General features: G+C 41.0%; 1 protein-coding gene across 2 annotated transcripts in view; it reads right to left on the bottom strand.

Annotated features, from left to right (window-relative positions):
- Positions 1-15,096, bottom strand: part of MAP2K1 (mitogen-activated protein kinase kinase 1) — a 78,354-nt gene that overhangs the window by 26,451 nt on the left and 36,807 nt on the right. For both annotated transcript variants that reach the window (XM_082681307.1, XM_082681308.1), the window contains exons 4-5: positions 7,962-8,039; positions 7,335-7,386 (exon numbers count right to left, since the gene is read on the bottom strand). In XM_082681307.1, the coding sequence (XP_082537433.1) occupies positions 7,335-7,386; positions 7,962-8,039 (130 nt within the window). The remainder of the gene's footprint in view (positions 1-7,334; positions 7,387-7,961; positions 8,040-15,096) is intronic.

Genomic DNA, 15,096 nt, shown 5'->3' with positions numbered 1-15,096 from the left:
AGCAGCAGCACCAGGCGGAAGGGGAAAGCAAGCCGGTTATTCCAGGAATGAGCTGAAACCTTCCTCTCTTTGCAACGAAAATAAAGTGAGCCCTCCATCAGCAATGCAGAGCATGGCACATACTAGGTACATGGTAGAGAAAAAAACAGGACTAGATTCATGACTGGGTTAAAAGCAGAAGACGTGGGTTCTTAGCCCAGCTTCACTGTTGATTCCTGTGTGTTCTGGCACAAGTCAGTCACACACCCACCCATTTAACAGACCTTTCAGGAGGAGCTAGTCTGCTATCATGTTGGGGACTAGGGATACAAAGATGAATTCGACGTGTTCCCTGATTTGAAGAAATTCACAGACTAGCGAGAGAGACATATAAACTCTCTGAGCTTTGGTTTCTACATCTATAAAACAGGAAAAACACCTATTTCAGAAGGTTGTTTGGAATAATAAGTGAGATAAGTTGCATAGAGCACCTAATACAGCACTTGGCACATACCAGGTCCTCAGTAAACAACGATCATTATTTTTTACAAGAAACGGATGGACACTGTGTCAAAGGAATACAGAGGCAGAACACTTAATCCACTTAGGGAAGGGGCTGGTTCATGGGAAAGCTTCTTGTAAGAAGAGATGTTTGAGCTAAACAGTAACATTATTACAATTAGCTATCATTCATTAACGACTTTGACTAATTTTCACGACTATATAAGTATATAATTTGCAATTATCGCTCTTTGGCATGAATTATCCTCATTTTACAGATGAATAAATAACTCAGAGAGTTTATACACCCTATCTGTAAGGGAGTTAGGATTTCAACTTTAACTGGCTGACTCCCAAGCCTCCGTGCCATAATACTTAAAAAAGGATTAGCATATAGAATGGATAAACAACAAAGTCCTACTGTATAGCACAGGGAACTACATTCAATATCCTGTGATAAACCATAATGGAAAAGAATATGAAAAAAAAGAATGCATATATACGTATAACTGAATCACTTTGCTGTGTAGCAGAAATTAACATTGTAAATCAACTATACTTCAATTAAAAAAACATAGACATGATATATTGATATATTAAAAAAAAAAAGGATGAGCAGACTTAGTCTAACAAAGTTATGAGTGTGAGGGCGTGGGGTGGGGATTAGAAAATCAGCATTGCCAGGAAAGGCAATAATAGGAGCAAAGGTGCAGCTCAAAAAAGGAATTCAATCTCACTGGATCTCAGTTTCCTCACAATTTATATAAAGGAATAAGAAGGGCAATTAGCATTTGTTAGGCCCTTCTATATGCAAAACACCTTGCCAGATGCTTTCCATATGTAATTTCATTAATCCTCACAGCAACCTAGGAGCAGGCAAGAGGATTCCATTTTATAGATGGAATGGAATGGAACACCTTTACTCCACCAGATCCTTCTACAACACTGACCTCATGGGTCCCTCTAAGTGAGATTACACATATTATTCGCAGCCCCAGAACACAGCCCCACGCTCAAGAAATGTTGATTCCTCCTCTCCTCTCAGCTACTCCTATTTCCTAGAAATTGACATACTAAAATATTCTAACATAAAACACAGAGGTCTTTAAAAAAACACAGATTAAGGTCCATAAACTGCTGGAAAACTGCTCCCCGCCTCAAGCCATACCATACCTCCTACTGACACTTTCTTAATTGTCAGTGGAAAGAAGACAAAATGTAGCCAGTGCAGTTAGAAAGCAGAAGGCTTTCTACAGTTTTGCATTTTAAGTGTATAGTTTGATGCATTTTGAAAAAACGTATACACCTGTGAACCCACCACCAAATCAAAATTTAATATTTTGATTACTCCGTGTTCTGTCATGCCGCTTTGAAGTTTACCCTCACTCCAGCCCCTCAGATCCCCAGGCAACCACTGATCTACTTTATTACTGCGTTACTGTGGATTAAATCTGACAGTTCTAGTAGAATCATGCAGTGTGGACTATTTTCCATAAGGCTTCTTTCACTCAGCATAATGTTTTTGAGATTTGTCCAAGTTGTGTGTATCAACACTTTGTTCATTTTTATTGTTGAGCCGTATTCTGCTGTTTGAATATATTAAAATTTGTTTACTTGCTCAGCTGGTGAAATATTTTGGTTGTTTCTAGTTTGGGGCTATCATGAATAAAGATGCTTATGACATTTGTGCACAAGTCTTCGTGCGGACAAATGTTTTCATTTTTCTTAGGTCAATACTGAGAAATGGAGTTGGTGGGTTGTACGGTTTAATTTTAGAAGAAACTACCAAACTGTTTTCCAAAGTGACTGTCCCTTACCCTGGCTGTGTTTAAGAATCTCTCTTTATCACTGATTTTCAACAACTTGACTTCTCTTTTTTTTTTTTTTTGCTTCTTGTTTTACAGCTTTATTGGTGTATAATTTTCATACAATAAACTCCATATACTTAAAGTGTATCACTTGATGAGTACATATATGACCATGCCCACAATCAAGATTATAAACATATCTATCACCCCGCAAAGTTTCCTCATGCTCCTTTGCAATTCTTCCCTTCCTCCCCTTCCTTCATTCTCCAGGCAACCACTGATTTGTATTTTGTCATTACAGATTAGTCTGCAATTTCTAGAATTATGTAAATAGATTCACACAGTATTTGACACAGCTTTGTCTCTTTCATGCAGCATCACTCTTTTAAGATCCATCCATACTGCTGCAAGTTATCAATGGTTTATTCTTTTTATTGCTAAGCAGCTATTGTATGGATATACCACAATTTGTTTATGCATTCAACTGTTGATGGACATTTGGGTTGTGTCTAGTTTTCGGCGATTACAAATAAAACTACTATGAACATTCAGGTACAAGGGCCTGATTGGACCTATGCTTTCTTCTTTTCTTTAGGGAAAATCCTAGGAGTGAAATGGTTGAATGTATCATAGATACATGCTTAACATTTTATGAAACTGATAAGCTGTTTTCCGGCACAACTGCACCATTTCACATTCCTATCAGCAGTGACTGAGAGTTCCTGTGGTTCCATGTCCTCAATAACAGAGTTACTCTCTACAGACATTCTAGTGGGTGTGTAGCAGTAACTGATTGTGGCTTTAACTTACATTTCCCTAACGACATTGAATATCTTCTCATGTGCTTATTTGCCATTCGCATATCTTTTTTAGTAAAGTGTCTGTTCAAATCTTTTACCCGTTTTTTTTCAGAAGTCACAACTAGTTCTGATACTTTATTGTTCCAAGGATATCATAGTTTATTTTTTCTTCAGCTATTGTTGACATATAACATTATGATAGTTTGAGCTGTGCAACATAAGGATTCGTTATTTGTATATATTGTGAAATAATCACCACAATAAGCCTAAATGAGATCTGTCACCACATATAAGTAAATTTTTTTTTCTTTCATGAGAATTTTTAAGGTCGACTCTCTTACCAACTTTAACGTATTCGATATAGTATTATTATCTATGGTCAGCATGTTGTTTCTGATATCTCATGACTTATTTATAGCTGAAAGTTTGTACCTTTTCACCTTCAGGCATTTCACCCCAAACACCTCCTGCCTCTGGCATCCGCCAGTCTGTTCTATGAGCTGGGATTTTTCTTTTTTAAAAGATTCCACATGGGGCTTCCCTAGTGGCGCAGTGGTTGAGAGTCCGCCTGCCGACACAGGGGACACAGGTTCGTGCCCCGGTCCGGGAAGATCCCACATGCCGCGGAGTGGCTGGGCCCATGAGCCATGGCCGCTGGGCCTGCGCGTCCGGAGCCTGTGCTCCGCAACGGGAGAGGCCGCAACAGGTGAGAGGCCCGTGTAATGCAAAAAAGAAAAAGATTCCACATGTAAGGGAGATCATGCAGTATTTGTCTTTCTCTGTCTGAGTTATTTCACTTAGCATAATGCCCTCAAGGTCCTTTCATGTTATCACATGGCAAGATTTCATTTTTTATTTGGTTGAATAATATTCCATTGTGTATCTGTATCACAGTTTCTTTATCCAGTCATCTGTCATTGGACAATGGGCTGTTTCCCTATCTTGGCTATTGTAAATAGTACTGCCGTGAGCATAGGGGTGCATATATCTTTTCAAATTAGTGTCTTCCTTTTCTTCAGAAGTGGGATATACCCCAATACCAGAAGTGGGATTGCTGGGCCATATGGTAGTTCCACTCTTAATTTTCTGAGGAAATGCTATACTCTTTTCCATAGTGACTACACCAATTTCCATTCCCACCAACACTTCACAAGGGTTCCCTTTTCTCAACATCCTCTCCAACATTTGTTATTTCTTGTCTTTTTTTTTTTGAATTTTATTTATTTTTTATACAGCAGGCTTTTATTTGTTATCTATTTTATTAGTGTATACATGTCAATCCCAATCTCCCAATTCATCACACCACCACAACCCCCGCCACTTTCCCCCCTTGGTGTCTCTATTTCTGTGTCTCTACATCTGTGTCTCTATTTCTGCCCTGCAAACTAGTTCATCTGTACCATTTTTCTAGGTTCCACATATATGCGTTAATATACGATATTTGTTTTTCTCTTTCTGACTTACTTCACTCTGTATGACAGTCTCTAGATCCATCCACATCTCTACAAATGACCCAATTTTGTTCCTTTTTATGGCTGAGTAATATTCCATTATATATATGTACCACATCTTCTTTATCCATTCCTCTGTCGATGGACATTGAGGTTGCTTCCATCACCTGGCTATTGTAAATAGTGCTGCAGTGAACATTGGGGTGCATGTATCTTTTTGAATTATGGTTTTCTCAGGGTGTATGCCCAGTAGTGGGATTGCTGGGTCATATGGTAATTCTATTTTTAGTTTTTTAAGGAACCTCCATACTGTTCTCCAGGTTTCTTTTGATTTCCATTTGCATGGAATATCTTTTTCCATCCCCTCCCTTTCTGTCTGTATGTGTCCCTTGGTCTGAAGTGGGTCTCTTGTAGACAGCATATATATTTTTACCCATTTTTTAAAAATTGCATTGTTTATCTTTTTATTATTAGGTTGTCAGAGGTCTTTATATATTCTAGATAAAGTCCTTTGATGGATATATGTTTTGCCTATATTTTCTCTTAGTCCATGGCTTGCCTTTTCACTTTTGTCACAGTGTCTTTGGAAAAGCAAATGTTATTAATTTAGATGAAGCTCAGTTTATTGGTTTTTCCTTTATAGTTTGTGCTTTTTTTTTAAAACTTCATTGGTTTTTTTTTAAAATTAATTTATTTTATTTTTATTTATTTTTGGCTGCATTGGGTCTTTGTTGCTGCAGGCGGGCTTTCTCTAGTTGCAGCGAGTGGGGGCTGCTCTTCATTGCGGTGGCTTCTCTTGTTGCGGAGCACCGGCTCCAGAGCGCAGGCTCAGTAGTTGTGGCGCACGGGCTTAGTTGCTCCCCAGCATGTGAGACCTTCCAGGACCAGGGCTCGAACCCGTGTCCCCTGCACTGGCCGGCGGATTCTTAACCGCTGCGCCACCAGGGAAGTCCTATAGTTTGTGCTTTTTATGTCCCATTTTAAAACTCTTTGCTAAAACACAGCCACTAAGATAGTCTCCTATGTTTTCTTTTAGAAGTTTTAGAAGTTGATCCACTGAGAGTTAATTTTTGTATATAGAGTGAGGTAATGGTAGAGATTCATTTTTGTGCATATGGATATCCAATTGTTCAGCATCATCTGTTGAATAGATTCTTCTTCCCCTATTGAACTACTTTGGAATTTTTGCCAAAACTCAATTGACTCTTTATGTATGTGTCTGTTTCTGAACTCTTCATTATGTTCTATTTGATCTATTATGCTTAGCTTCACACCAATGCAACACTCTATTGATTACTGTAGCTTTCTAATAAACCTTGAAGTCAGGTAGTCTAAGTCCCCCAACTTCGTTTTTCCTTTTTAAAGTTGTTTGGTCTATTCTAGGTTCTTTGCATTTCCCTATAAACTTTAGACAAAATTTGTCAACTCTACAAAGCCTACTGGGATTTTCAGTGGGATGGCTTTGAATCTACAGATCAAAGAAAGCAAAACTGACATCTTAAGAATACTGATGGTGGTTGTGGTTGCATAACAATGTGAATGCACTTAATGCCACTGAACTGTATATTTTATTTCTTTTTTTTAAATTTTACTTGAACTGTACATTTTTAAATGGTTAAAATGATAAATTTTATGTTATGTATATTTTACAAGTTTAAAAATTTAATTAAAAAAACAATACCTATTCTAAAATTTAGAATGTATTACCTAATATATAGTGGCTCATAAGCTGGCCAGTCAATTTTACCAGTCCACTACTCTCTTCCTCCACCATCCCTCCCTAGACCTGTCACTATAAGCACACTGTAGCTAAAGGGACATGGCCGAGAGCACTGTGTTTTTCCATCTGTCTTTCCTTCGGCTTCTTCATCTTTTTAAAAAAAATAAACTTTATTGAGGTATAACTTATATACTGTAAAATGCAACCACTTTAGCGGAAAGTTTGACTTTTGATAAACACATATACCCACGTATCTACCACCACAATCTAGATATAACATTTCATCACCCCAGAAAGTTCCATCATGCCTCATTGATGTTAATCTCTCCCTAAACCCTCAGGTAACCACTGATCTACTTTCTGTCCCTATAGGTCTGTGTTGTTTTCTCTATAATTTTATATACATAGAAACTGTTTGTACTGTTTTGGGTCAGGCTTCTTTCATCCAGCAGAAGTGTTTTTGATATTCATCAAAACTACATGTGTCAATAGCCTGTTATTTTTATTGCTGAATAATACTCTCTTGTATGGATATATTGTAATTTGTTTATCTCTTTGCCTGTTGAAGAACATTTTAGTTATTTCTACTATGAATATAGCTGCTTTAAGCATGTGTATACGAGTCTGTATGGACATATGTTTTCATTTATCTTGAATAAATATCTAAGAGTGGTATGGTTATATGATAAGTGTATGTGTACCTTTATTAAAAGAACCCAGAGTTTCTTTTAGAGTCAAACTCATAACCAGTTAGTCATGGCTTTGGGCCTACGCACAGTCTAGTCCAGTGGGCAGCCAGGGACACTGGGGGTTAGGTAACTAAGTTCTAGCTGGGCATCTGGTCTGTGCATACTGGGTGACTAGGTCTGTCACAGCCTCGGGTAAGAGGTATACCACATACTAAAAAGAGGATGGTTCTTGCTGCTCCAGATATCAAACTAAATAGTCAAAGAGTGGTAGTAAAAATCAAAAATACTAGCAAATGGCTTTTATACCAAAACAAAACACAGAAGAGGCTGCAACAACTTTTAGACTTCAGCAAAAATCCAAAACGTAACAACTAGCAAATTCTTACCTCTGTGCATAATCTTGTGCTTCTCCCTCAGGTATGTCAGGCCTTTTATTACCTAGGGGAAAGGAAATGTAAAAAGATGGAAACTGAAATAGTGGTGTTTAGAAAATACTCAACCTCTCTATTTTAAAATGATCTAGGAAATATTTCATCTAACATCACAAATTTGCCTTCTTCCCTTATTTTTCTTCTCTCTTTTGATTTTTTAACCTGTCTTATCAAGAAACCATCTTTTTACATGGTATATAGAGTATGATTTTTAAGCAAAATTGATTATTGCAAGTTTAGACAACTGTAAAAAAAAAAACACTTTGCTTGAATTCATTTATTTCCAAATCTGCAATCTAAAAAAGAGGCTTTCTGATGCCACAAACGGGAATTCTTTTGGATACCCTGTCCTATTTTTGAAGACAGAAATACAGAAATCTACTTTGCTAGTTTTAGCGAGAAAGAGCGGGGGGTGGGGGAGAGATTGTATCTAGAATCTAGATAGAGAAAATTCTGGTGAAAAACCTAACATTTCTTACAAACCTTCCCTTTGTTGACTTCCTACCTTCCTCCTTGTCCCTTTCCTACCAACTCAACTTATCAGTGAGGGAACCTGGAAGAAAAACTTCTCAATATACTCACAGCAATGCTAACTTTTCCTAAAATTTGTTCAGGAATTCTTCCAGCTTTCTTCAGGACTTGATCCAAGGAACCCCCATCCTAAAAACAAGAATACCAGCCCATTTAGTGACAATGTTTCTAACTATTCTTTCAAGTGTTAAACTTCAGCAGGAAAGTAAATCTCACACATGACAATATCTTCCTATAAGGGCACCCTTCAGTTTGTTCCAGATATCAAGTAAGACATGAATGCAAAACATTGTGGGAGCTGCCAAACAACTAACAACTCAAATTCTATGAATAACCATTAAATAAATTACTAATTTAGTGGTCAAAAATTACTAATTCAATGGTCAAATTACTAATTCTACTGAACTGACAGAACAGAGAAGCAGTTAGGAGTGCAGGCTCTAGTGGCAAACTGTCTAAATTTGCATCCCAACTCTTTCTATCTAGTGGACATTGAACAAGTTACTCCACTTGTAAAATGTGGATGATAATAATTATAAGGCTATTATGATATTCATAGGGCTATTATAAGTATTAAACAAGCTCATATATACATAAAGCCCTTAGAACAATGTCTAGCCCATAGTAAGTGCTCAATAAATGTTTGCCAGTTTGTCACCATTGTGTAAGTCACAACTTGCATTTGGCATTATCCTAACAAATTATATTTAATAAAATCCAAAGCAAAATGTCATAGAAAGCAATCATTCATTCCACAAATCCTACAAAATGCCATGCACTGTTAGGTTCTATGGGGAATAAAGATACAAAAAAGACCTAGCTCTTGTCCTCAATAAATTTACAAACTAGTAGGAGAAATATACGACTTAATAAAATATAACAAAACAGAATAAATGTATAGTAAAAGTGCTACACACACACACAGAAGAAGGGAGAATTCTGCCTTCACTTAGAAGATAGCATTTGAGCTGAAATCTTACTCAAAGAATGAGCATGATTTCCATACCTGGAAAAGGAGAGGGGCAAGGGGACAACAGAACAGAGCGGAAGCACGCTCCTAACCACTGGAGTGCCAGGGAATTCCCAAGAACAGGGCATCTCAACAAGATCAAAAGCAGAGAAGCATTAAATTGCTTAGTACTCTTGGGATGACATGCGGTTCATTCACTGTAGGCATATGAAGAAATGCAGGGATGGATCAGGCTGGAAATGGCCATCTGTGGCCAGATCATGGAGCCCCACCAAGGAACTAAGACCTGACTTTACGGAGACAGAAGGAAAGGTACCCAAACCATAGCAGCTGAGAGAAAGAGACAGGGCAATTAGCAAGCAGCTGATCAGGCGGAGATGACGTGAGCAGGACCCAGGGCAGAGGCGGTGGAAAGGGAGTACGCAAGAGGGGATACACATGTGGAGTGAAGCTGGCTTCTGTAGGGCTCGCATACAAGGGCCTTCCCATCCGTGGAGGCTACATTTTAACCTGAGATCTTGAAAAAATGCTCACTCAAGGAACCCTCACGTGTTGAGACAGAAATATGTTCCTGCTGCTATGGCTTCGGGTGTAGCCAATTATCAGTCACAATATAAAATTACCCTAGAAGTAGAGATAATTCCTACAAACTCAGATTGATTTTCTGAGTACACTGTCTACACTGGGCAGCTACCATCGTCAACTATCATCTCTTAATCACCTCTGTGTAAGGCAGAGGGATACATGAGGGACTAGGAATGGGAAAAACTATAAGTACAGGAAAAAATACCCTCTGCCTGGGGAGACAGAACATATTCATAAAGAGGCAAGGCACCTTAAATCCTCCTCTGAACAAGGCAGGGAACAAACAGTTGAATGAAAAGAACACACACTGCTACAGGTGCCCAGAGGAGGAAGCGATTCCTGGACAAAGCGGCCAAGGGAAGGGCTCACGACAAGAGTGACACACGGAAGCTGAGCCTTGGAGGTGGGCAAGATCTGGGTAGGAGAGGCAGAGAGGTGTTCCCACTGACATCCTGCCTCCAAAACCACCCAGCCTTTAAGACGCAGCCATGCAATGTAAGGTCACAGAACAATGCATAACATAATAAAGAAAAGAAGGACAGAGAATAATCCCATTTTTATAAAAATAAAAAAGTGTGCATATACTCACACAAAACCAGAATGTCAAAAATGTTACCAAAATGTTCCAGTCTAGATAGTAAGATTATCAGGGGTCTTTGTTGTGCGATAGTTTCTTCTTTGTGCTTTTCTATGGCTTATACATTTTCTACAATAAATAAATGTCTTACCTTTTAAAATTACTGACCTCATTTATGAAAGTGGAGAATTAAATCTATAAATCAATTAACAGATACTTACTGAGCGCCCATTTTGTACAAAGGCATCATTAGGTAGCTACAACACTACCTAAAGGAGGTGAGAAAATAGGTAAGACTCGTTCAGGGATACAGAGCTCTCAGGAAATGTTACCTAAAACAATGCTAAAAATAGATTATCAACTTAAAAGTTCTATGCTTATAAAAAGGATAGTTTGGACCAATGACTTTCTATCACAGATCAACTCTGGATCATGGATGCTGATAGAAAAAGAAAACAGTACAGGTGTATACTCAAATGCACACTAACACCCCTGAATACGTTAAACTTCTCATCATAATAAACTCCCTAGCACAACTACCTAATGGTGGGTCAGACCACCAAGGAGCACAGGAGAGGATTTCAAACTTCAACCTAAGATTCAAATGGGCCATAATCTCCACACGGATATGAGCATGGAATTATAAATCTAGAGTCAAAGAGAACTCCTCTGTAAACACACATTTTCCAAGAGCCCTTGGAAGAGCCCTAACCCAGGCGGTGAGCCAGGCTGGGGTCTGAGTCATCCTTTGAGCCTGGCTGCCTCCACAATGACACAGGCCCCTGTTGGCCAAATCAGGACAGCGCCACAGCCCAGGTAACCACACCCAAGTCAGCAGGCTCCTAGAAATGCCACAGCACCTCTCAATTTCCCTTACTGACAGGAACAGGGACTCCAGTGCAGAAAGTTTCCAGCCATTTCTGTTTTGCTTTCAGTTGAATGTGGTTTCAGACTCTTTGTTTGAACGACTTTGCCTAATTATCAGGGAGGACTATACACTTAAAACTAGGTAACAGAGCAATTCTGTCCAAATCAGATGCAAACGAGGCAGAAGAGCTAGCCTGTGGTTCTCAGGTTCCACAGCCAGGACAGGGTGGCCCAGCTAACTGTCTTGGTTTACACTTTCCCTGGGGGTTGTGGTAAACATTTCTGTCAAAAAGGAGGAAACGCTGGCTCTCCACCCTTTAACCTCTTCTGTGCTACAAGCAGAGTTACAGAGTAAACAACGGGATTAGCAGGATTTAAGAAGCATGAACCACATCAGGATCAGCCAGTATTGCCTGCGACTCACCTCACAACCTTTCGATTCCACTGCACTGTTGCCAAGGACCTGCCTTCGCTGACTAAAGCTGCTGAAACTGTGCTTATTTTTAGAAGCCAATTATTAACTAAGTCAGTGGTGCTTCTGTGAAGGTTTCTACAGAAGAGACAAATGCTTTATGGAAAGAAAGAGCTCAAAAGCTTTTACTTCTGCATGAGAAACATCAACCCTGAGTCCCCAGTTCTCTGGTTGCTCAGCTACCACCTGAGTAGGAATCTACTTCCCCAAAGACAAGAACATTCCTGTTCTGATCAGGCAGCATCCATGTACCCCTTGGGTCTCAAAACTCAGACTGGGCAGTACGAACACAGCTTATGTCTAGGAAAGGTCAGCCCCTAGCCAGGTGCATTAAGAAGATGGGGCTCCATACACGTTGATGACAAATTTACTTTAAACTGCATCCACAAAACAATCTGAGCAGTGCGTAAGTAGACAGTACGTGGTAAAGCAAATAAGGCAAAATGTTAACGGCAGAATCTAGGTGGTGGCTTTAGAGTGTACATTACACAATTCCTTCAACTTTCTGTACTTTTGAAATTTTTCATAGTAAAATGCTGGGGGAAAATGCCAATGACAAGGAATATCATGCAAAGACTGTGACACGGAGAGAACCAAAGAATCTTAGAAGCTGGGATATGGCTAATGAACAGAGCTCTATATGACAACACCTTTGAAATGTGGAAGCTGAGACAAAGCAGAAATCCCTAAAGAGAAGTGGCAGCCAGTGGTCAGAGAATTTCCTATCACAAGCAGCCAGCGCAGGAGTTCTCCTGCAGGAGGGCTTGCTCAGGGACCAAGGAGGGGTGAGAGGGCCCAGCCTAGAGTAGAAAGCTACTCTGGAGCATGGCTACTTGAACTTCAGGCCACAACTGCTTCCTTACAGGGTCCCGTCCCTGGCAACTCTGAGCCTCTCCACTAGGGTTAGCAGACAGTTCCAGCTGCCCTCTGAGCCTGTGTATACCCAGGAACAGAAGGCCCTAACTCTCTCTTGAGCCCTAACTCTCTCTTGAGCTCTGACCATGCACTCTCCCATCCTACTTCCTTTATCCAGTCATTCAACACATATCACCTAATAGGTGCCCTACACTCTGCTTGGCCCTCAGAAAGGTTTTGACCCTCCCAGCCTCTGACAGTCAGTTCTCCACACTCAGGCCTCCCAGGGTAATTCCAGAGATATCTTCTGCTTCAGGGACTTACGTGGCAGGATCTCAATATCCCCAGAGAGCCAAATCCATGGGGGAAAACAACTGACCTGCAGGTACTAGAAATGGACCAAGAGAATGGGAAACCAACCGTTGTGACATCCTGTGTCATCTCCTCCTCCAGGAGGGAAAGGCTGGACAAGGGCAAGGAGCATGAGGTTGTGATCAAGGTCTATGAATACAGAGTGAAGAAAGGATTCCAGGGCTTCCCTGGTGGCGCAGTGGTTGAGAGTCTGCCTGCCAATGCAGGGGACACGGGTTCGTGCCCCGGTCCGGGAAGATCCCACATGCCGCGGAGCGGCTGGGCCCGCGAGCCATGGCCGCTGAGCCTGCGCGTCCGGAGCCTGTGCTCCGCAACGCAACAGTGAGAGGCCCGCGTACCGCAAAAAAAAAAAAAAGAAAAGAAAGGATTCCAGAATGAGGAAGCCTCAACACAGGTCAATTTAACACAGACAGAAAGACTGAACTCCACATGGCAAGAGGCCACATAAGGCCAATAAAAGAGGTTCCAGCAGGATCTAAATAAATGAATAGGGCACTGACTATCAACGTTTAGGGCCTGATCTTAACCTCTGAAGCAAGCACCCTGGAGTTCAACCATGCTCAAACCTACAGACAGCCTCCTGGTTCCTCTATTAAAGGGAGAGGAGCAGAACTTGGAGGTTACTTAAGAAAGAATTTCTGATGGTTCAGAAGACAGCAGGTATGAGGTGACGCATACCTTGTGCTCAGAAGCCCTCACGTCCACACTGATACTCCTCACTTGAGAAGGCCCTAGAACACAGCCATGCGGCCTGTGAACAGCTCCGGGGGCAGAGACGCTGCTCTCAATGGTTCCATCCCCTTGGCAGCTCGTGTGGCACTTTGCCCTAACAGGCACTAAAATAAGTGTTTGTGAAGCTGAACCCATGCTGATTAACTAATGTAATCAAGTGACTGGCTACAAGTGCCAAAAACCATAGAAACACAGAATGTTAGCATGGGGAGGGGTCCCTAGAGAACATCCGGTCCAAACATTTCTCTGCAGAAATGAGAAAATCTTGAGAGAGTATACGACTTACATTATGTCATGGAGAGACTATGAAATTTAAAGAAAGCGGACCTGGTTAGAGACACTGGTTAGAGCTCAGCTCTGACACTTACTAAGTTATAAGTTATATAACTTAGACTAATTACTAAACCTCTCAAGGCCCTTGTTCTCTCCATCTACCAGCTTGGGGTGGGGGTGGGGGTCATTCCATGTCATATGACAGGGCTGATGTGATTAAGAAGTCACATAACATGGAAAGGACCCAACAAGTGGTAGAAGATGGAAAAGCTAGTTACTATTATGTCCAGCCATGCCACCAGCCATCTTCTGTTATTTTGGCAAGACCCAAGAGGAAAAAAGGCTACTCTGGCCTCTCTTGTTTTATCACTGGTTGACCACCATCACCTCCACCCTCTTCCCCTTCTAGTTTTCAAGGACCTCCAGTGCCATTTACACATCTTCATCCAACTCTTGGGCTAAAGCTGGAAAACCAACCATCATCAGCACGAAGAGCACAAGAAACCCAAAGGATAAGGAGCAGGCCCCTCCCCCCGCCCCACCAAAGGGAGGTTAAAACCCAAGTGGAAAATAATCAGCACCCCAGGCCCAGGCTAGGACCAAGCCAGAAACATTCACATGCTTCCCACAGAGACTGCTTCACTCTCCTTGAAGCAAGAAGGAACGAGAGCTTTCTCGGTGACCTTCAGACGCACAGAAGACAGTTTCAGAACCTACATTCCATACGGCGCCACAAGAGTCAGCACATGACTGCAACACTGTGTATGGTACTTCTTGATCATTGAAACGGAGAGATGTTCAAAATAATGGGGGCACCAGCAAGGGACAAACCTCTCAGGAGGGTTCTCCTGGAGTTCATTAAGACCAGGCCCTGGGGCTCTCATTCCAGAGGTGAGGGCAGGTCTAGAGAGTCACGAAAGAAGTGGAGAAGTTGCTGAGGGACACTAGGCTGGACTGAAAGCAGAGCAACCACGAAGCATGTAGACTCAATCATGTCAGCCCTTGTCTCTGAACTGTCAGCCCCAGTGACAATAAAGCAAAAGCTAAAGTTTGCAGAAGGCATGCTCTGAGTCACACAGTGTGCTGGAAGACTTACAACTCTTATTTTAATCAATCCTCACTACAACGAGGCAGGTATAATAATGGCCATTTTATAGATGAGGAAACTGAGAATCAGGAAGATAAAGAAACTTGCCCAAGGTCATGACAAGAAGGTGACAATCTGCAAACAAATAATTACTGAGCACCTGCTGTGGCTTTGGAGACACAATGGCAAACAAGACAAGGTGTCCACTTGGATTTTTGTGGAGAAGGGAGATATGAATAAACATCTCAGATTCCGAAGTCCCCTGTGCCATGCTGCCTACTGGGGACAGAAAAGCATTAGCAACCATGAAGCCAGCCTCTCTCTTTGAAATTCTGGCCATCAAGGATGGAAACAGAGTCCCAGTCACTATCCGGTAGATTCAACACTGGGGTCAGA

The sequence above is a fragment of the Grampus griseus genome, assembly GCF_964374135.1.
Source record: "Grampus griseus genome assembly, chromosome: 2".
Classification (NCBI taxonomy): domain Eukaryota; kingdom Metazoa; phylum Chordata; class Mammalia; order Artiodactyla; family Delphinidae; genus Grampus; species Grampus griseus.
The sequence above is the reverse complement of the archived record's forward strand: the minus strand, read 5'-3'. Positions and strand labels throughout refer to the sequence as shown.